This window comes from Microplitis mediator, chromosome 5 (genome assembly GCF_029852145.1).
Source record: "Microplitis mediator isolate UGA2020A chromosome 5, iyMicMedi2.1, whole genome shotgun sequence".
Lineage (NCBI taxonomy): Eukaryota > Metazoa > Arthropoda > Insecta > Hymenoptera > Braconidae > Microplitis > Microplitis mediator.
Genome location: NC_079973.1, coordinates 23,670,946 through 23,693,931, shown reverse-complemented (window position 1 = coordinate 23,693,931; position 22,986 = coordinate 23,670,946). Strand labels below are relative to the sequence as shown.

General features: G+C 30.3%; 1 protein-coding gene across 1 annotated transcript; it reads left to right on the top strand.

Annotated features, from left to right (window-relative positions):
• Positions 1 to 2,573: 2,573 nt before the first annotated feature.
• Positions 2,574 to 22,986, top strand: LOC130667509 (serine protease inhibitor dipetalogastin). The gene is made up of 9 exons (XM_057469137.1): positions 2,574 to 2,996; positions 18,241 to 18,357; positions 18,795 to 19,104; positions 20,223 to 20,366; positions 20,716 to 20,886; positions 20,981 to 21,145; positions 21,342 to 21,464; positions 22,005 to 22,181; positions 22,370 to 22,986. Exons 1-9 carry the CDS (start codon positions 2,948 to 2,950, stop codon positions 22,599 to 22,601), a joined length of 1,488 nt encoding a protein of 495 aa, XP_057325120.1. The 5' UTR covers positions 2,574 to 2,947; the 3' UTR covers positions 22,602 to 22,986.

Sequence of the window (22,986 nt, the reverse complement as noted above, 5' to 3'; positions counted from 1 at the left end):
ATGATGCATTTATAATAGTCGAAAGAAAAACAGGTGAAAGGCAGTCTGACGAATGTGCTTGGAAGCTTGGTTACTTGTTAAGTTGGTTGTTGCTGAATGCTGAAGGCTCACATTCAGACTCGTAGCTTACGGCTTGTTGAATAAACTTACAGGTGCTGGGATGGATAACCCCCATGGAACAAAATATATTTAAAATACATCAATAAAATATTTTTGATAACCAACTTATGTCCAATTTTCGTATATATTTTAGATGTATTTCTTAGAATGTATGAAAATATAAAAAACATGAAATATATTTTTTCATATTGTCATACATGTATTTTTTATATATGATATATTTTTAATATACTTAAATTACATTTGAAATATAGAAAATATATATGAAAATCGGCCAAAAGTTAGCTATTAAAAATATATTTTTTATCCATGTTTTATATATATTTATATATTTTTTTATGGGGGAAGATACTCAAGAGTGCAGAATAATACACTCGGAAAATTAAATGATGGGAATTATCATCTAGTGATGGTAAAATTTTTAACTATCAATCCGATAGTAGTGAATATTATCTAGATGATTGTATAAATCATCTAGATCGTAATGTTTACCATATGGATGATAATTGTTACGATCATGTATGTTAACTAGAGTTAATTACTGTTATTATTCTAAATAGTTATATTTATAATTTCTGATGGTAACAGTTACCATCAGAAATTATAATAGTCACACTATAAAAAATCGGGAGTAAATCCGGATTTAATTTAAATCCGAATTTACTCCGGTTTCTCTAGGATTCAGAGAAGTCTCTAGGAAAAACGCTAGCACATAAAAGTTAAGGAAGAAAATTTCTCTACACTCAGAAAATTAAATGATAGGAATTATCATCTAGTGATGGTAAAATTTTTACCATCAATCCGACAGTAGTGAATATTATCTAGATGATTGAATAAATCATCTAGATCGTAATAATATTAATTACAATCTCTCATAGTAACTGTTATCATCCTGATGGTAATTTTTACCATCCTGATAATAACCGTTATCATCCTGATATTGTTATCTCTATTAAAAAAAATTATAACACTAATTATCTTGGGATCTGAAAACTTTCGAATCATTCTAGATGATTGGAATTAAAAATTTAGGATAATAAACACAATTGATTAATTTTCTTAGTGTAGTCACTGCAGCATCACTCGAGTGCCGTAATAATTTTTCACTGCAGGTGTACGAATACAGATCTCGTAAATTATCCGCGGATGTAGAACTCATTGAGTAGCGGGTGAAATCTTTGGTCTTTTTCGTGCCAATCCAACCGAGTCCTCAATTATTATTTTACTTCTTATTGCATATAAAACATGTATCGGTTAAACCGGTAAATTAATATTACATATATTATATATTTAGTATTTGTTTATCTACTTGACTCTTATTGCTCTGCGTTTATATTTTCTAATATAGAATAAATTAAACACACGTGTGTCGTTGTCTCGATGATTTAATATTAATTTTATAGAAACTATTCAACAAATATGGAGTTGAATAAAATTATTCATAAGCGTTAAAACGTCAGTGCATAATTAACCTCGATTGAAAAATTTGACTAAGGGCCTCTGAGTATAGGTTGCAAATAAAAGCCTTAAAAAAAGAAGTAAATAAATAAATAATAAATAAACCCGGTCAATCATAACAAAATTGTACGTTACTGCTCGTCTCATAATTTATATTTTTCAACGGCACTTGATTTGCTTGGGATCCACGAAATTTTTACGGTGCAATAATTTTAAGAACTTGAATATCAGAGTGGTCTTTCAGAGGCTGCACCACCTGCATTAATCGATCCCAATTGCCGAGAGACCGTAACTCTGGACAAATGAATAACCAGAACAAGTATAAAGAGAGTAAAAAAGTTTAGTAAAGAAATTGGATAATATAACTGATCGAGGAATAAATAACCGATTACGTCTTTAAAGCCTTATCTTTTTCACGGAACCGATCTGCGAGTCTCCACCAAAAGGAATAACAACATAATAATAATAGTAATAACGAATAATAAAAGAAAAAAATGTAATATACAAAGAATGATATTAGGTGCGAGTTAATGTTGATGCAAAGATACAGGCAAAGATACAGGAGGTGGCCTAGAAACCAGGGTAGTCATTCTAAAACACTTAGTACTTAAATATTAACGCTTGAGGTGTCTTGTGTTTAAGATTCATTGGAACTCGTTCTTTTTCTTCGCTTCATCTTCATGTTTAACTTAAATTACTTGAATTACTTTTCTTGTGGTAATTTTTGTTGGTTGTTGTCAGTCAGTACGATTATACTGGTAATGATAATGATAATGATAATAGTCGAGCGTATGTGGTGCGGTCACTTGTGGTCCAAGTGATGTAGAATGGATAGGAGGAGTAGCTGAGTCGTTGGTCGCTGGAGAAGAGTTGGAGGAGAGTTCGTGCTGGGGAGAGTATGGCATGGTGTTGTTGAATATAGGAGTTAACTTGGGAAATGGGAGCACGTTTGTGAAAGTAGGAAGGGGAGGCTATAGCCAGACCGACAGTGCTCCGACTGTCTCAGTCGTTCGTGAACCTCGAAGGACGACAGAGGTCGAAGAGGGCACGTTTCCTCCTCTTCTCGCCTTTCTCCACGTCCTTGCTCTTGAACACTACGCTGACTATCGACCAAGTCCACGACCACGATCACGACCACGACGGCTACTGCAACTGCAACTGCAACTGCTACTGCTGCTGTATCAGCGTTTTTTTTAATCTCGACACTCAAACCGTGTGGGATCTTTGGTACTGAGAGAACTAACCGAGGTGCAGTGCCTTTCTGTTGTCAGACTGCTTCCGCAATCTTACGAGCACCAGTAGGAGGATCGCCACCACGTGAATCGACTTGGGACATTTTGTTGCAAGAGAAATTCACCATTTATACAAAATGCGCTATTACATACTCGCTGGTGTCTTTTTTATTTCCTGTCTTCAAGGTCAGTTTTTATTTATTTTACATATTATCTTATCACTTGTTTACACCGTGTTGATATATTCCGTAATTAATATTAATAATAATTGTAAAAATTTATCAATTTATTTAGTCGGTAAAAAATAAAAAAAGGGGTTGATATATATTCAGAGCTAAAGATTCGCATGACGATCCCATCTTACAAAGTTCTTAATCCGACAGAGAGTTGAGCTAATCCTTTAGCAATTCAAATAAAAAAAAAATTATCCTCATTAGAATAATCTCTGAGGGATTTTCTTCTCAGAAGTTTTATTTATTATTTAAAACAATTCGGTGGTTCGCAAATAAATAAAAGTGTCAGATTATAAATTTATTGTTAAATATTTAAACAAAACGTCGATTGGTCGGTAAAAAATTAAGATCGGAGCATTGAGGCATATGATTGCACTCGAATTATGGTTGAGCAGTTCAGTCTTGCGTGCATTTATAACCGACCACTATACTCTGGCACTTGAGATAAAAGGGTCCTCGTCAGTCTCTCGAATGATCCGTCTGTTGTATTTTATTTTATACTTTTTTTAAACCTTCCACTTGATAATTCATAGTAATTATAAATATTAATTTTATGTGTACATATATATGTGTATGTGTACATAAATTAATGAAAAGATCTGACGGATTGTTTATGTGCGGTGATCTTTATCGAGTAATAAAACGAAATTAAGTTTGATGAAGAAAAAAAATTGACTTGACATACAAGTATGAGCAGCAGTGAAATAAATAAAAATAAATAAACTGAAATTGATTGAGACGTAGAGATTGATTTAAAATTAATAAGCGACATGATATATTTATTTATTTATCTATAAATATCATCGATAAACTGGTAATGTCAATAAGTTATTGAAAGTTAATAATTCGTACACAGGAAAGAAGAATTTCTTGTTCCAAATATTTTTTGCATTTTGAATTAAAAACAAAAATTTTTTGCGCCAAAAAATTTTTTTTTTCTGTGCACTGTAAAAAATTCTTTGGACCCGGTGTAGTGCAAATGTCTCGGTGTGAAAATTACACCACATTCGGTGTTAAATTTCGGTGGTGTGAATTTAAAATTTTTACACCGCAAAACGTGTAAATGTAGAATTCTTGATAATTTTGCGTTAAGAAAATTCAGCATAAAAATACTGAAATGTTCAAAATACTATTTACTATCTAAAAAATATTCAATGATCGTTGGTTGCTCATTGATCAATATTACAACGAGTAACAGGGAATGGTGCAAAAAAAGTAGACTACACCGTGGAAAAATTACACGGATGAAAAATTTACACCGAGAAAATTTTACACCGTTATTTCACACCACACGGCCGTGTAAAGTTCTCCGGGTCTATTTTTACACCGAAATTTTTTACAGTGTGTATACTTGATCGAGAATTTTTGTTATTTAATTTATGACGTATATATTTGGAAATGAATATTTTTTAATAATCTATTATTATTATTATTATTATTATTATTATTATTATTATTATTATTATTATTATTATTATTATTATTATTATTATTATTATTATTATTATTATTATTATTATTATTATTATTATTATTATTATTATTATTATTATTATTATTGTTATTATTATTATTATTATTATTGTTATTATCATCATTATTAATATTATAATTGATATCGTAATTAAATCATCATGAGAAATTTTCAATAGCCTTAAATAGATAATTAATTACACGGTATAATTAATTACTAACTGTAACACTTTTACAATCTAATTCATAATTAAGTTATTGAACGGAATTTTATTAATAATTATTATATGAATTAGTGGTAATTAAGTTATCGAATTAACGCACTATCTAATAACTTTTTTTTCATAAAGCGAGATGCGATAACTTTATTATTTAGTATAAAAAGTAAGTTAGTTTTGTTGAAAAAAAAAAAAGGATGACGTGGAAAATTTAGTGATCAACGTGACGTTTTTATTAGTGGAGTAATCTTTGGATAAAAAAATAATCACCTTGGTCGTCATGCCTGGGATGTGCATGTTGGTCATTAAGATTCTATCCATTATAACACACGCGTATGTGGTCTTGGCAATAGGTTTCAATTTCTCGCTTTACCTTTTATCGTTGCGCTTATTATTCTACACATTTTATGACTATTTTTTTTTGCCTTATTTTATTCCCAACATTAGTGTTTATGGTTGGCTGTTTCATAACTTATTAATTTTTTCTCGGCTCTTGACAATTTAATAAAATTTTTAATTTTATAAATTATTTAAACTTGGAGTAATTAGATAATTATTTTTAAAATAAAATAATTATCGAATTTATTACGGCTTTCCTGATCTACTTAACTGACAATATTTTTTAGATTCTACACTTCGCATGAGTGATTACAGTAGATATTAATTTGATGTATGCACTAAGAAATATACAAAATAAAAAAAAATATGTGTATTTTGCAGTGCGTCTACCGAATTGATATCCACTGTAATCACGCATGTGAAGTGTAAAATCTTGAAACTATTCTGTCAATTAAGTAGATCAGGAAAGCTGTAATTCCTTTAATAAAAAATTTCATAAAAACTGATCGTTACACTGTAAAAAATTAGCGATGAGAGAGGAGTAAATGCGGAGCGGATGACTGTTTATTTATTGGTTTCCTTCGGAGTGAATTTTAGACGGAATTTCGGGAGTTTAATTTAATATTGAAACTCTGGGTCGGAGTGAAATTCACTCCTAAAAGGAGTTAATTTTAATTTTAACTCCGAATCGGAGCGAATACGGATTTAAGTGAAATCCAGATCACTCCGAATTTACTCCCAATTTTTCATAGTGTGAAAAAATTCACCATCAACAAAAATATACTGAGAGGAAAAATAATTTTTCGAAATATTGTATTTTCTTCTTACAAGAAATTATGCCATTGGAAATTCTCAATCTTGTATATTTTTAGTGAAAAATTTTAAAATTTTACTAAAAATCATTTTCTCAATCGAAAAAAATCCGAGCTCAATTCGAGATATGATGATCTTATTTTTTTTTTGAGTACTGCAAATAAATTCGGGTTTTCTTCTGTCAAGAAAATTATTTTTAACCTTAAATATGTAATCAATAAACAATGTAATGATTTCAATAGATTTACATCTTAAGAAAATATTATTTTTACAAAAGTTAATTTTTTTTAGTGTAATAAAATTAATGTCGATAGATTTTAACCGGTCAAATCAGTAGACTACTACGACTAGACCATCATATGTGTTGGGTAACAAGATAATTATCTATTCCTAACATTCTTATGGTGAACCAGTTGTCGTAGTCTCGGTTTTAGTTTTGCTGGCTGTTGATCGTTCTATGTCGTGATAGTCACGCGTTACTGGAGATACTGGTAACTAGTATTACAGTAGCTCAAAAGTAATGGGCTAAAAATCTTGAACGTTACATACAGTAAAAGCCACACACTTGTGTGCCACAAGATTCTTATCAAAATAGTCTCGGTAACACTTAAAGTTCACCATTAAAAAGTAATACCAGTATTCGATACACAACTTAAATAGTTGTATCGAGTACTAAGTACTCAATCTGAGTCCATGGATACTGTAATCTTCGCACAGTATACTTATTACTTATACTCAGTATACTATTACATTTAAAAGTAATTATTGTTATTATTGTAAATGTGGTGGTGGCGGAGAGTAAAATAAAAAAATAAGAATGAGAATGAGAATGGGAATGAGAATAAGAATGATAATGAGAAGAAGTGGAAGTAGACTGTAAGACAAGGAGACATACAAACATACTCGAATGTAAATTACTCATTCCCCTCACTTTAACAGCAAACCAGATTAATCGCTTAACGTTTTAGCACTTACGTATGCACGTGTTGTGATTACAAATGTAATGTGTTGCCTCTGATCGTCTGTTAAAGTTGATGGTTAATTTTTTATTTTTTATTATTTATTACTTTTTAAATAATCAAGATGGAATTTAAGTTCAAGTGTAATATAAATTATTATTATATGCTGTATAGTTGGATATGATATGATATAAATTGCGAATAGGGATTTATACCGGTAATATCCAGTGACATTTATACATATATGATAGCAAGGTTCTTATCACTTTAGTATGATGATTACGAGCCAGTTGCAACTAGTTTTAGATAATAAAGATTACAATTAAAAAATGTCGCATGAGTCTAGGGCAATGAACGTAAAGTATTTTAAATAATTTACTCTAAAAAATTTGTGATCGCAGATTAAATCCGGAGTGAATGCGGACCAGATTACTGTGTATTTATTTAATCCCTTTGGAGTAAAATAAAATCTGGGGAGTTTATTTCTATATTGAAACTCCGGTTCGGAGCGAATGCGAATTTGAATAAAATCGCGTCACTCCGAAACCCACAAAAAAAAAAATTCCCTGTTTACTCCGTACTCGGAGTGATTTTTTCTAAGACTCGGGAACTTTGAGTGAGATCGGAATTTTGAATCACTCTGAATTTACTCCCGATTTTTTACAGTATACTAAAAAAATATTTTAAAAAAATTTTATTTTTAGTTAAAAAATAAGTATAAATAGTTTTCGAGTGATAATAATATCAGTGTCATGATAAATTAAATTTTCATGGTCTTCCTTTCACCAACCCACATATACAAGTGCACTTAAACGAGGTACGATCAATAACAAAATGATCTTTTCATCTGTGGTTTGTAGCGCGTTGATGCGGTCAATCATCTTATTCTGCGAGTAGAGCCGAATACTCGACTCAATGACAGCGTGGGACGTTATTCGTTGTTATAAACACTATTCAAACAAATACCACCTACATAAATAGATGTAATTACTATCGTTAAAGAGTAAAAAAAAATAATTATTGTCTTGTCTAACTCGATTGATGAAATTCACTATTTTACGTACAATAGTTTAAGATAATTGTCACGTTCTGTACCTCACGTCTGTTGGCTATAGAGAAAATTGTCTAGTCTGTCTAAAGAAATTATTAGATGGTGTTTAAAACACGGCAACACCAACAACTGACTTACTTCACTGACCTGGAGACCCAGTCAGCCATGCCCTCATGAATTTCAATTGACTGACATGTAGCCACTCTGCTCTTAGTTTATTCTCCTTGTTTTCTTCTTTTTTTATCCAATCTACCGAGTTGATTGGGTTGTTAAAAGTAATTTTTTATCTTTGCAAATTCTACGCAGTATTAAATCGATCCTATCTTTTACAAGATTTACATCCAAATGTTTCACACAATAATAATAATAGTAATAATGATAATAAATGTTTTAAAAAAGTGATCCTTATCCACTCTTTCTCATCAACGGTTCTTTAAACTCATAATTTAAAATTAATTATCGAGAAATTATGAGGATTAGGCCCCGGGCATTAACACAAAAATTTAAACACAACTGTGTAATACTTGATCCTTAAAGCAGTTTATACATTTTACTCTCTTCTCTTGTTCTTTATTCCAAAAGAACAAAACTTACCGCATTCTGTATTCTGTGTCATGATCGTACTCTCATCTCATCTCGTATTAAACTTTCTTCTATGGCATACTAATGAAGGTGATAGGACATTCAATACCATACTATTATATGTACATTTATTATTTATACACTACACGTGTTCAATTAGCAACTTTATTAACCGGATGAAATTTAACAGCCAACATACTTTTAATTTTTTTGAATCCATTCTTACTCTCGCGCTTTCGAATAATCAAAGAACATTTTAAAATTATTCATTCAAAGTTTAATTTTAAATCTTATTGTTGTAGAATTGAAATTTTATTCTCTTTCATTTCAACAATCATTTAATCACGTGGTATTTTTATTTGTTGTTGTTTGTTTGATTCTTTGTCTTGTAGTTTTGTGTTTTGTTAGGCACGTGAGTTTAATGGGTTGGAAATCCGTGGTTTAAATTACAGTAATTGAGAATGCACGACTGACCTAAATAACATTCTCTTTTAATCCTTATTTATTTATTTATTTTATTATTACTATTATATTTATATTTATACATGTATATTTAAAAGACTTTCTTTTGCTTCCTCAATTCTCACTATCATATCATGTCTAATGGCCGATTTATTCATGAGAGGGATAAACTAGAGTTCGTTATTCGGCGGATAAACTTATTTCGAGTTTTAAATTTAAACGCTTGTCTTCAACAGACCGATGGGTCAGCTCCCTGTTTAGAAAATCTCATAGAATCCAATAGATTCTCATAAATTCCCAAAGAGATTTTATGAGAATGAATGAGTTCTGTGAGAAGTGCTATAGTTAAGTATAGGGCCTTATACATACATCTATAAGAGTCTATCGGGCTTTTAAGCAGGGCTATCTTATGGTCGTGTATGTGTGGGTGTGAGCTACAGGGGTCCTATGGACCAAAATTTAACGGATGTACCTGAAGAATCCCTACTATCTTCAATTCCGTACTAACAAAAGTCGATAGTTACTTATCATTTGTTAAGAAGGGCTCGCACTTTTCTCTCTATTACACTCAAGTCCACAAACGGTACTATCTTTGTTGCACTTGCGTAATAAGTGAAAACTTTGGCCGGGTTTTTCCTTTAAACAACGGGATATTATAAAAAAATTAAAGCATACCACTAGATTAGACAGTAGTGCATCAATGTGCAGCCTGCAGTTAGTATTTCAAGATTTTGCATCCGAAAAAAACTCAGCTGAAAATATCTGATACCCCTGTTAATTCTAACATAAGAGAATGCAAACTATTCTAATAGTATTCTGAGATGCAAGCCTCAAATATTTAGTCATATCACCCAAATATTCATCCTTAGGACAAAAATAACCTCGGGTTATTTCTTAAACTAGTGTGAAGAAAAAGAAATCTCCAGTTAACTCATTAACTAACGGCTAACTTTAATCTAGAATTACCGCGAGTGAAGAAATCGGCCATAAGACGATCTACTTGGTAGCTGAATTACAATCAACTATTGGCAGACATTAATAGTAATTATATAAATAACAAGTTGTTTAATTGATTTGAAAAATAACTTGCATTGACATCGTTTTCACTTGAGAAATTTTACCATTAAAAAGTTATAACGTGGGTGCATTATTTTCTCCACACCCTACATGCTTTCATATAATTTTTATGATTCTCACTGCCAGTTAGTGATAATTACGATGCAATGAGAAAGTAGCAAAATAGTGAGTAAGGAAATGAATGTGAAGATGATAATAATGATGACGATGATGATGATGATAATGGTGGTAGTGATATGAGTAAGAGGCCAATGCACAAAGAGGGACATTAAAGGCTTTCCCAGGTGAAAAGTGGCCTTGGAAGAGAAAACGCAGATGAATCGTGTCGTGCACCTAATAACCCATATGAAGAATCTCGGGTTCGGTGGAAATAATAATGATAATGTGTTAATCAAAATGTTAGTTTGAGTGAAGATATGATGCACGGTTCGATTTTATCACTAGCCGCGGGGCAATAGCAACCTTAATATATTCGCAGTTTCTTTCCTACATAACCAAGCTGATGGAAGTAGGTATGGAGGTAAGGTCGAGGCCATTGCCAAGTGTTTACTCTTCACTGGTAATGGTACTAAGAGCTCATCTACCCATGCTCATTATTACTGGCATTTATTTATCGGGAAGGACGACTCGTATATAATCTTTTGACTAGGCTATCATTAATTACTGAGCTTTCTCTAACTTTTTTTTGCCAACTTGTACTCTTTCTTTCTCTTGCTTTTACTTTAAAATTATTTTTACTCATTTATTTTTATTGTAATGATACCGTTTAATTCGCGTTTTTGCACGACTGTACGCCAATGCTACACACATGCGTCAATCAATCACTCCTCCGTGCAGAGCTTATTATTATATCGAGACTATTCACGTTATTTTTATTTATTTTGACATCGAAAATGAAAAATCAGAATTTCAGTATAAATTTTTATCTGAGTCTGATTGTATCTTAGAACAGTAAAGTCGGAAATAAATTTTTTTAAATGAAGTAATGTTTTAATTTTTAATACTTGGAATTTAATTATAATTTAAAATTTTTTTAACGGCTCGATAGGTAGCGTAGAAATAATTCGTACTCATTTTTTAATTTATTAGCTGAGAAATTTAATGTTTTATTAAATGATGCTTTGAAAAATTCTTTACTGTAATATTTTATGAAAAAAAAACTTGTTACTCTATTTTTAAATATGATAGATTTTTTAGTCGGTTTAATTTAAAATTCTGTGAAGGATTTATATGAAATACTAAAATTCATTGCACGATTACTCGTGTGCAGAATTACGTATACGTGAAAAATAAAAAAAAATAAAATAAAATAAATAAATAAAAGATCAGACTTGTACATTTCTATATATATATATATATATATATATATATATATATATATATATATATATATATATATATATATATATATATATATATATATATGAAATGTGTGGGTTTCTCGTGTATCTCATTCGTCAATTTAAATAACTGTACATACATATATACGTACATGTTCAAACAGTCGTAATGTATAACTGGGTGTTCAGTGAATCGAATAAGAGTTGATTCAATAGAAAATTTTTTTCCGTTAATCTTTTTTTTAAAAATAAAATATAATTGTTAATAAAAAAAAAATATTTTTTACTTTATAAATATTATTGAGGAATTTTTAACATCACTTTTTAAAAAAAGTAATTAATAAGCACAACAATGATTAAATATTTTTATGTAACTAATTATTACGGTTTGAAGAAATAGCTTTGTAATGAATTATTATGGGTTGTAAGATAATATGGTAATCATTTAAAATTACCATAGAAACAAAAGTCCTGCTTAAGAAGTATAGAAGAGGTAAAAATAAAAAAACAATAAAATAAGTGAGTATGCGAAACTCGATTGAAATTTCTCCGAGTTAACGGGCCTACAGTACAACTCTCTTGCAAAATATATATATTGGATTACTGCGTAAAACTAACTGAATAAGATTGTGTTGAAGAAGCTGGAAAAGACCATACGTACAAGCTAGTGTAATACATACTGTATAGTATATACTTGTATTATATATATATATAAAGATGACCACCAATAAGAGTATAGTCGACGGTCTGGGAGGTAGTTTTTCGCCCCAGTACTCCACTTACTACTTGCCACTTAACCGATCGCAACAATTTATGAGACAGGACTTACCTCGTAAAGTTGACTTACCACTCGCTCTCTTTGATTACGCTACAAGCAAACGCCCTGTTTGGCACACATACCACTTACAATTAGCATCAGTATTTACTTAAATTCTAAAAAACTACATCCTTTTATCTAGATCACGACGTTATTCATACATTTCATTGAGAAAATAAATTTGAAATTGCCGCAAAAACTGAGTAATTTATGATTTATTACCGAAATTATGTTTTGCTCAGAAAATTCAAGTTGATTTGTAAAATATTTCGGATAGTAGTGACTTTCGGAGTCTATAATGTCCGAACAGAGCAACGGTACCGAAATTTAAGATTGTTTTTACTTATTTCGCAATGATGTCAAAGTAAACTGACCTAAAATATAAAAGAATGAGCTTTATTTGTGTTAGAAGAATTCGAAAGTATAGATCGTGTGATCTTGCGGTCTTGAAATGTCATTTATATTTTATAGCGGGACAATATCGAGGCACAAGGAAATGAGATTGGTATTGACGATAAGTGAGTACTGGAAATCACACTCTGTTGACCAGTTTTAAATATATATATATATATATATACTTATATACGGCTGAATGAACTCAAGCTGCTTGTGTTTAATTGAAATTGTCATGATGATTCGATAAAAATAATTAACATTTTTTTGACACGCCAGTGAAACGAAGCGCTAAAAGTTTTTAGCATTATGATTATTCAAAGTTACATTTGAATTGGACTTGGGATGACTTTGATAGAAACTTGACTGAATTTTCACTATACTAAGTGTTTAGTCGAATTTTTCAATAAATTCGTTCAGTCTAGTAAGTCAGTATCGATTGTGAAATAAATCTATCATGTGTATGAGATAAACTTCGGATTACTTTGATAGAAATTTGACTGTCATAATTTCATGGTAATTAAGAGGATTTGCCATCTATTCTCTTTCTCACACACATGTGAACAAACGAAACGGTCCTGGTTCCACTTACATTAGCAAATGGAAATTTCAAAAAAGCCGTTCTCAAATATACTGAAATTTTTGAACCGGAAGCACTTCATTCGATAAATAATAACTTTACGCATCGAACAAAATATTTTTTATTTAATTATTTGGGCCTTTATCTATGAAAACGGGTCATTTGAAAATCACCTGTTTCACTCTTTTAAAGTTGTTGGAGTAAATTCATGATGAAAGTCATATTTGTGTCACGATCTGAGTTTCATGATGAAATTCAAATCCAAATTTAAATCCATTATAAACAAAATTTTGTTTTATATGGGTATTGAGATCACTATCTCGAGAATTCAATTGAATTTAATTTATATAAAAAATATGTGAATGCAAAAGCTTTTGAGATTGAAACAAAAATTCAAATATCAACAATTATTCTAAAAAAAATAACTTTGTACACAAAACCTTATTACATAAAAATTTTCCCAGTATTTAACTATAAAAAAGTATGCTAATTGTTATTGTTATTCACAATAATAATTTGCATATTAATTTCCAGCAACGTCAGTTAGATGACGCAGATGACTATTAGAAGTAAAAAGAGCTCGTTAAAAAATTTTTTAATAATAAAACATCTTTACAATAACTCTCAGCTTAATAGATTCATTCATTTTACTAACGCACACACACATACTTTCTTGTAGACAAACAATTCAAACGGTTATTCTTTCAAATAAGCTGATCATCGTGAGCAATTTGTCGATTTACCGAGTCATTCTCGCCCCCAGAATAGCTTTATTATTGTTATTATTGTTGTTATTATTATTATTACCATCATTATAGCTATCGGTAAACTAGTAACTAGATCATCCGCAGCATCTAGCATTATGTATTACTTTAGAAATTAAAAATCCATAAAGACGATATGTATTCACTCGAAGAACTTTACGGTATGTTTTACATAAAAAATTTATTGAAAAATTACTGTAGTAAGAGCAGCACGAGGAGTATGGAATTATGGTAAAAATTACCGATGACATAGAAATTTTTCAAATGCAGTGAACAAAATTTACAACCCTATTCAAAGGTTCCCGAAGAATTCCCTGAAATGGGTTAAAAACTGCATAGAAACCAATACCTCTACTAAATTCTATGCGGTTTTTGACCCATTTCAGTGAATTCTATGCGAAATTTTCGATAGGGAATGCGCGTTGTAATTTTCACAAGGCAACGGATTGAATTTTTTTCTAGAATATTTACTAGATGTATCGTATAATTAATTACACAGGAAAAAAGTTGTCTTGAATCAAGAAAATATTTCGGAAGACAAACGAATTATTAAATTTAAACTGTCTATTGCAACTAATTTCTTCAGTTATTTTTTTTTTGAAAATATTAAAATAAAGTAATAGACTTTTTGATGTCAGAAATATTATTATGTGGTATAGTAAAAATAGTAATCTTTTATTACTGAAACAAACAGTATAATTTTCAAAAATATCTAGTTATGCCGCCGTTACCCAAAATTTTCAGGTAATTCGTACCATGAAATCCTTGCGTATAAGGATGTTAGTAAAATAATTAAGAAATATCTAGACATTTCTCACAAAGTAGACTGATTTAGCCGTGAGTTAAAAGTTTTTTATCCAGAATGTATTTAGTCCAGACTAGATCATACCAGGAGAGACTTGTTCAATTTTTCATCAAAAGCCTCGAGGATATATTTCTGTTAATGTTTAATCTTCTTCTCATGTCTTGGACAAAAAAGAGCGATTATTATTTCCACATTCAGACACTCCCCTTTTAAATTCATCAACAAACTCCCGGCAGATCCTTATATTATACCGACTGGTGTATGCCGTACCGCGCTCCGTGATGCTGATGGGTCTTAATAAAAAGACATCTGAGACAGACTTTGAATAAACTCACGCATAATGTAATGTATCTGATCCACCTTCTTTTGGGTATAATATTACTTATATAGTTATTTATTTATTCACATATATATACGTTACTTTTCTTGTAAAGTGTATCTCAACACCACGAGTAGGCATTTAAGTTCGCTGACCTACGTATCGTACGATTGAATCTTTCTTTAATGCATCCTTTGTGTGTTCCCGTACATCCTCATTATACACTACGATACACTCAAACAAGACCAGAGAAAAAAAATTAGTCTTCGTGGAAAAAAGTAAACTTTGGCGGTTGGTACATACCACCAAATGGTGGGAGGTTCACCGACCCTCGTTTTCAGATTAAATACATCCAGCCAACATAACTTGTTATATATATATGTTTGGATGCATGTGCACCGTATATCAGCATCAACAGTAACCGGGAACCGGCACCGGCGACTGGCATTAACTGAAATCACGATTCACAACAGTAATGCCTTTTATACATATAATTGATTCATTTTATTAGCTTTTTTAGTCATCACTTTTGTATCAATGCTCTTCTTGTTACATCAACAGACTTTATTTTTATCATTTAAACTTTTTATTTCCGAAAATTATTCAACCATTTGATATGTTTTTACAACTTTTTTCAAATGTTAAATGTGTTAACTGTAACTCCATACATTATTAAACCCCGATAACTGTCATTGTTTTCTTATACTGTTATTTCACGTTACTACAATTTAAAATACTTTGAAAATAAAAATTTATAAATTATTTTAGCACTGATTAAGAATCATTGGCTAATCAATTTATTAGTTAATTATAAATGACGCGTTTAATATGATAATTATAAATTATTTATCAGTGTCATTAAAAATGAAATAAATAATTTCGCACGTATGTTGCTTGTAAAGCTTAATCTTTGTTTATGATTATTTTAATGTTTCATATAAAATCATAACATCTTAGTACAGTAAGAATATGAGAGTGTATCGCGAAAATCCAAGGTTAAATTCTATGACGATGATGATGATGATAATAATACTTGTTGAGAATTTAATTAAGATATCCTGGTACTCTCGAGCTGAGTCTTTATCTGAGCTTTTATTTTTACTTTGTTTCATACAAATGTATAAATAAATTATTAAAATATACAGGCGTTATTGAGGATCAACTGAGATACGCTCAGCATCTCGCGGATAAATAAAAAATTGTTTATTGCGCTTCTGAATCTAATTTAATTATTTAAAAAAACCGCATTAACCCAATTACATATTAAGCTAAAAATATATCGCACTTAGTCACCAATCCTGCGTGTAATATAATTAAAGTAACAGATTTTACTTAATTATCTCGAGTAATTAATTCATTAAAATTATTTAACAGTATTATTAAGAAAAATGTATGTAATTTAGTTTGTTTTTTATAACAAGTAAATTAATTAACGCCGCCAATTGTGTGCGCGTAATAACCGGGTAGATTTTTTAATTGAAAAAGTCTCATTATTTCACAATAACGAAACACACGAGTATATTAATCATTAATTAATTTGTGTACGTGATTGAGGTCTAGGTCTGTGAAAAAAAAAAGAAAAAAAATCAATTACTGTTAATTCGACAGTGGTATATTGCTAATGATCGTGAATGAATCAGAACAACCGGCAATATTTTTTTGTATGCTGATTATAACGGCACTCATGTTTCTATACCTTGTATTTAACAGTTTTCATTTTATTTATTCTCTTATTTATCCTATCGCTATATAAATTCTCAATCCTTTATTTTCTATTTTATATACAACTACCATATTCTATTTATATTTTAATACCAACTATTTCAATTATCTTTTTATTATTTTTATTAATACGCTATTGATAGTTTTTATTTGATAAAACTCTTATCTAAAATCTTTAATCTATGGTATACAATCTACCATCTTAAATCTATAATCTAGAAAATTACCATCACTAATTATTTAATTTGTTTATTTTATTAAATATATAAAGTAAATTTATAAAAGCTGTTGATGTTGTAAATCTATAAATGCTGTTGACCTTAAGATCGCTGGACCGAAACCAATAACGTACCAAATACAAGAGTATATATATATATAGACATGTACATTATTAAGCAGGATAAAATACCGGAAATCGTTATCCATCTATTTATAAATATATATATACTACACAGAAAAAAAAATTTCGACTGAACGTAAATATTCTTGATTCAAGAAATTGTTTTTGATAACCTCAATTTTATCGGATAAAATATAAATTTCCTATGCATGGAAAACAATATAATAAGCGCTGCAACAGGACGCAATCCTGCGGGAACAACAGGACAAAATTCTGTTTTAGTTACAGGATTTTTCCTGTGAAATCAATAGGATAAAGAACAAGTTTCAAGTACCAATTTTTTTTTTTCAGTATAGTAACATTTCAAAATTTGAAAAAAAATTCAAATTCTGGAAAAAAAAATTATTTATCCCTGTAAGCAACATCTACATTTTGAAAAGTATTTTATTGTCAGTATTTTTCAAATTTTGAAATTTTATTATAATGAAAAAAAAATCGTACATAAAACTTGTTCCTTATCCTATTGATTACACAGGAAAAGTCCTATTGCTACAACAGCATTTTATCCTGTTGCAGCATCTATTTTTTTTTCCGTGTGACCAAGACATTCTCTTGGCTCAAGAAAATCTTGACTTGGGTCCCTAAAACGTTTGTCTTCCAAAATATTTTTTTGATATAACTTTTTTTCCTGTATAAACGTGTGCGAATATACGTACTAAAAAGTTCGAAAAATCAAATTATTTGATTCAAATTCAATAATCGGTTCGCATTTAAAATATCAAATTTTTAAATCATATGGGAAAAATTATTCAAAAATTTTATGATCCTGAAGTTAGCAGACAATTAATAATTTTTTAACTTTTTTTTCAAATAATTAATTACAAAAAAAAAAAAATCTAAAAATATGCATATGTAGAAAATTAAAAAAACGATAGGTGCAATTTTTTGAAATTTTTATTTTTCAAATTTATCGTTTTTAGAAAAAATCCAAAAATTATTAGACGTCGGCTAAATTCAGTATCATAAAATTTTTCAATACGAATAACTCGCAAGTACGAGTTTTTTGCACATCCTTAATATATTATACAAATATTGTAAAGTAATTTTCAACAAATTATTAAATTAATGAATCTGTTTTTATAGAATTTGTCGGAGGTGCGTGTCCACGAATATGTCCCATCGGAGGAGAACCAGTATGCGGTAGTGACGGGGTCATATACGCTTCTCAGTGCGAAATGCGGAAGAAGATGTGCGGAAAAGGTATATAAAAGAGACACAAACGATCACTTGTTACATTGTACACTACTAAAGAATGTAATAAGTTAGTGTTATGTAGTTATAGTAACAGTAATGTAGTTAATACTTGACTACTATTTAAAAGCCACCTCGTAATTAGAATAATTGCATGGCCCTCAACTTTATTCTCTGAGAATCCCAAGGACTTCTACGAGATCTTCCGGGACAGTAGACGAGTTACTGAATTTATGAAGGAATAAATAGTTTTTTTACACTCTGGTTTATGATGCGATACAGTTTACGCAAAGATACTAATTACAACTCAATTAAAACTGCTGGTGTTGTAAATTAAGAGAGCAATAAAAATAAATAAATAACTATTAATTGTTGTCATTAAGACGTTAATAGCAACTTTTTGTTTAATAGCGTATTTGTGAGAAATAATTATTTTTAAATTGTAGGAGTTACTGTAGCAACAGATAAATCTTCTTGCTTACGATCCTCGGGCAGTAAGTGCGAGCACCGATGTCCGGCTGATCAGGATCCTGTTTGCGGTACTGACGGGCGAACTTATTTAAATAAGTGCATGCTGAGGGTGGAGATTTGCAGGGTTGGTATTGAATTGTCCCATCTTGGACCTTGCAATAATATATCTGCTCACCGTGAAAATTGCCCGGTGTCTTGTGATCTTGCGCCACTGGATGGACCGGTTTGCGGAAGTGATGGAAATGTCTACAAGTCTACATGTCAAATGAAACTTCTTACATGCAGGTACATAGACACTCGTACATAAGTCGTAAAGATTATTTGTGTCATTGAAAGAGGATTTAAATTTGAGCATTAGTCTTGACATATTAAATAACTATAAATATAAATAAAATAGTAATACCGTTGGTTATGTGACTTTAATTATCGTTTAACTAGACGATATGTTGGTTCTTTATGTTGCTATTGACAGAATGTTATGTTGTGTTAAATCAAAATTTATTTTACAGATTAAATTTTATGATAACATTCATTTCTATGTTGCAATTTATAAATGTTTTATATTTTTAATAAAGTTTTCATTTTTGTGGTCTGATAAATTTTTTAAATATAATTTATATTTATTGAGTTAAATATAAATTTTATGAATTGAGTGAAAGAGAAATAAATATTTAACTTCATGGAAAAAAGAGATGTGGAAAAATTACAGTTTTTAGTGCAAAAAAAGACCCTCGGTTATACAAAAAAAAAATTCTTGGCGTAAAAAATGTTTACTTGGCCTAAAAAATTTTTGCATTATGAATTGAAAAGGAAAATTTTCTTAGGGTGATAAAAAATTTTATTAAGTGAAGAAATATTTTTTTTCCGTGAAAAAAAGTTCAAGTCTTATATTTTGCACTGTAATAATTGAGACTACTTCCTGTAACAAAGTAATTACAATTATAGATACAAAATTTTACAGTTTCTACACAGAATTTAAAGGTTGAAAATCTGTTTTCTGCCCTCCGGCCGGAAAGTGGTAACTTTCGGGCCGCTGCCCTAAATGAAGTTGCCGCTTTCCGCCTCCGTCAAGCAGAAAAATAGTATACGCACCTTAGCCAGTGAAAAAGAAAGCCTCAGACCACACGTTTGTCAGCCTCGACTTCACCTCGGCCAACAATTATATGTAATCTGAGACATTTGTTACTTTACTGCCCTAGGTGTGTAATATACTATTGCATTAAGGACTGAAAAAAGTCATATGAAACTGCAACGTCTCAGAAATAACATAATTTTGACACTTTGGAGTAGAGGGACTTTGCTGATATTTGAAACTGTAATTTTTTCGTGTTGATTTGAACAAATTTTAAGTCTTTGGATTATTTAATTTAAATTTAATAAATGTATGTATATTTATTTTTTAGACAAGGAGTTGTAAGAACAAACAAAAAGCACTGTCAGACAACGAGACATTGCCGAGAAACGTGCTGGCGGGGTGCCAAGCCAGCTTGCGGGAGCGACGGAATTTTATATGCCAACACTTGTAAAATGCGAGCGAAAAACTGCGGGTAATAATTATTAACAAAGCTAGAACAAACTGTATTTAAATATTCATACATTCAACCCTCTCTCTTTTATAATTCACGTCACCCCTGAGTATGAGGAATCAGGTTTAATTATAATCTTTATTGTACACACGGGTTTGAAAAATTATTTTTAAAAAAAGTAATATGACTAGCTCCCTTTTTTAGCTCATCTTTCTAATCTTTGAACTTGAATAATTCATGAGCTGCCTAACGACCAAGTCGTTAACTCGGCTGTTGATCGCGATTAAAATTACCGCGTAAAATTAAGTTTCATTCAAATTAAACTCTATAGCAAATGTTATTAAAATTTTTTTCGCTTTTATTATTTCAGTAAACACGTATTTGAAGTCCCGATGTCATTCTGCGTATCACGAGAAAGAACTTCCGGAAGTGTTGGTACAGCTTGCCCGTTAGATTGCAAAGAAGAACCAGAGGTCGAAGTTTGTGGTTCTGACGGCAGCGTATACAGAAATGAATGTGAATTAAAAATGCTTAATTGCGGGTAATTACTATTTACATATAATAAATAAATTATAAATTCAGAGTTATAAATTATTTAAAACTCGTATTTAATTTATTTATAATAAAATTTACAGTCAGTCGAGAAGAAAAATAACAGTTGTAGACTTCGATAAATGTAAACCACGTATTTTGAAGTGCTCGAAACAAATGCAAAAATGTAGTAACGATATTGATCCAGTTTGTGGTACTGATGCTTACACGTATCCTAATCAGTGTCAACTAAATGTCGGGATTTGTATGTAAGTCAGAGTTCCAAGATTTAATAAAACTTGGAGCTATTTAACATCGAAATGTTGTAATAACTGTTGTAAAATACATACTAGAACACATATATTTCTATCTATATATATATATATATATATATATTGTTAACTGTATGTGCAAGTGTGTATGTATTTATAGATTAAGTTTTAGTTAACGAAATTTTGTATTCAGGAAAGGAATTCAACTTGCACACGTTGGCGAATGTACGACCTTGAAAGAGACTGAGCAATGCCCAGAAGATTGCAGCAATGAGGCTGAAGAACCTGTTTGCGGTAGTGACGGAAACGTTTACCGGTAAGTACCGGGTATTATTCAAGATTTATTAAAAACCCAAGATTATCTCTAGGTCCTTTATTTTATAACAATCATCGTAGTATGATACAGTCATTTATTTTTAAACTCTACTACACGAAAAAAAATAATTTCTTTGGGAAAAAATTTTTATGATCCAGAAGTTAGCAGACAATTAAAAATTTTCGGATTTTTTTTCAACAAATCAATTTAAAAAAGGAAAATAATCTAAAAATGTGCACACGTAAAAAATTTAAAAAACTATAGGTGCATTTTTTAAAATATTTATCATTTTAAAAAATATCAGACGTCGGCTAATCTTAGTATCATAAATTTTTTGCATTATAAATTGAAGAGAAAAATTTTTTTTGGCAAAAAAAAAATTTCCTGCGTCGAGAAATAAATTTTTTATGTGTGTTATCTTTGGTATTGACGATAATTTTGATATGCCGTTAAAAATTATAAATTAATAATGATTTTCTATCTGGGAATAAATTGTTAATTAAATTGTATCTTTAAACGCGTATCTGTTATCTTATTAAGATCCCTGTGCCATTTACGACGAGATACTTGTGGCCAGAGGGTGGTTGCCGTGCCAGCTCAGCACTGCCGTACGACAGCCCTCTGCAATCAGATATGCAGCGGTGAGCGGCAGTTTGTCTGCGGTTCCGACAACAAACTTTATCGCAACGAGTGTGAGATGAAGAGAGACAATTGCGGGTAAGAATTATCTACTCAACACTATCACTATTCGAAAAATTTTATTTATAAATAAAACTCGAGAGTATTTATCTTCTATCTAGTGTCAAGATTTGCTCACGAGTTTTATCTGGACTGCATTGGAAGTTGCAGTGAAAAATCGTCATGATAAAATTAATTTTAATTATCATTATTTTTTTTTATTACAGAAAACACGTGTACGTCGTTCCCATGAAACGATGTGTCCAAGGATTCGTATTCCGCGGATGTCAGAAAATTTGCCCGCCCTACTATGACCCCGTCTGTGGCACAGACAACATGACTTACAGCAACGAGTGCTTCCTAGAGATAGAAAACTGTCGCAGTCGCAGTCTTGTTACTAAACTGTACCACGGTATTTGCGGACAGCCCACGGAAGACCCGAAAAACTATTTGTATTAAAATAAATAATTTATAATTTTATGTTTCTTTGAGTTAAAATTTTTTTACTGTCATCCGACGGTTAAACAAAATTATTATTATAATTATCACTTGTTAATTATTAATTTAAACTTCATGGCAATTTATCGGTAGTATTTACTAGCGAATGAAATAAATTTTTTAATGATACTCGTGCGATTAAATCGGCAAATTAATTGAAAAAAAAACATGAGTACATATTTTATTTGGTTAATAAAAAGTATGATAAATCTTGCCAGTTGGTAAATAAGTAAATGTGCAGATACATTGCGTGCCTATAAATTTTAATGGTTAATTAATTTGTTAAATTTTTGTTAATATTTTTTATAAAAATTTTTCACGTTGTTTTTAATTTCCTTTTTTTTTT

Bases quoted from the DNA above. Each gene is read 5' to 3' on its own strand.
- LOC130667509 (XM_057469137.1), top strand. From the start codon at position 2,948: ATGCGCTATTACATACTCGCTGGTGTCTTTTTTATTTCCTGTCTTCAA. The intron at 18,358-18,794 runs GTATATAAAAGA...TTTAAATTGTAG, and splicing joins GAAGAAGATGTGCGGAAAAG to GAGTTACTGTAGCAACAGAT. The intron at 22,182-22,369 runs GTAAGAATTATC...TTTTTATTACAG, and splicing joins ATGAAGAGAGACAATTGCGG to AAAACACGTGTACGTCGTTC.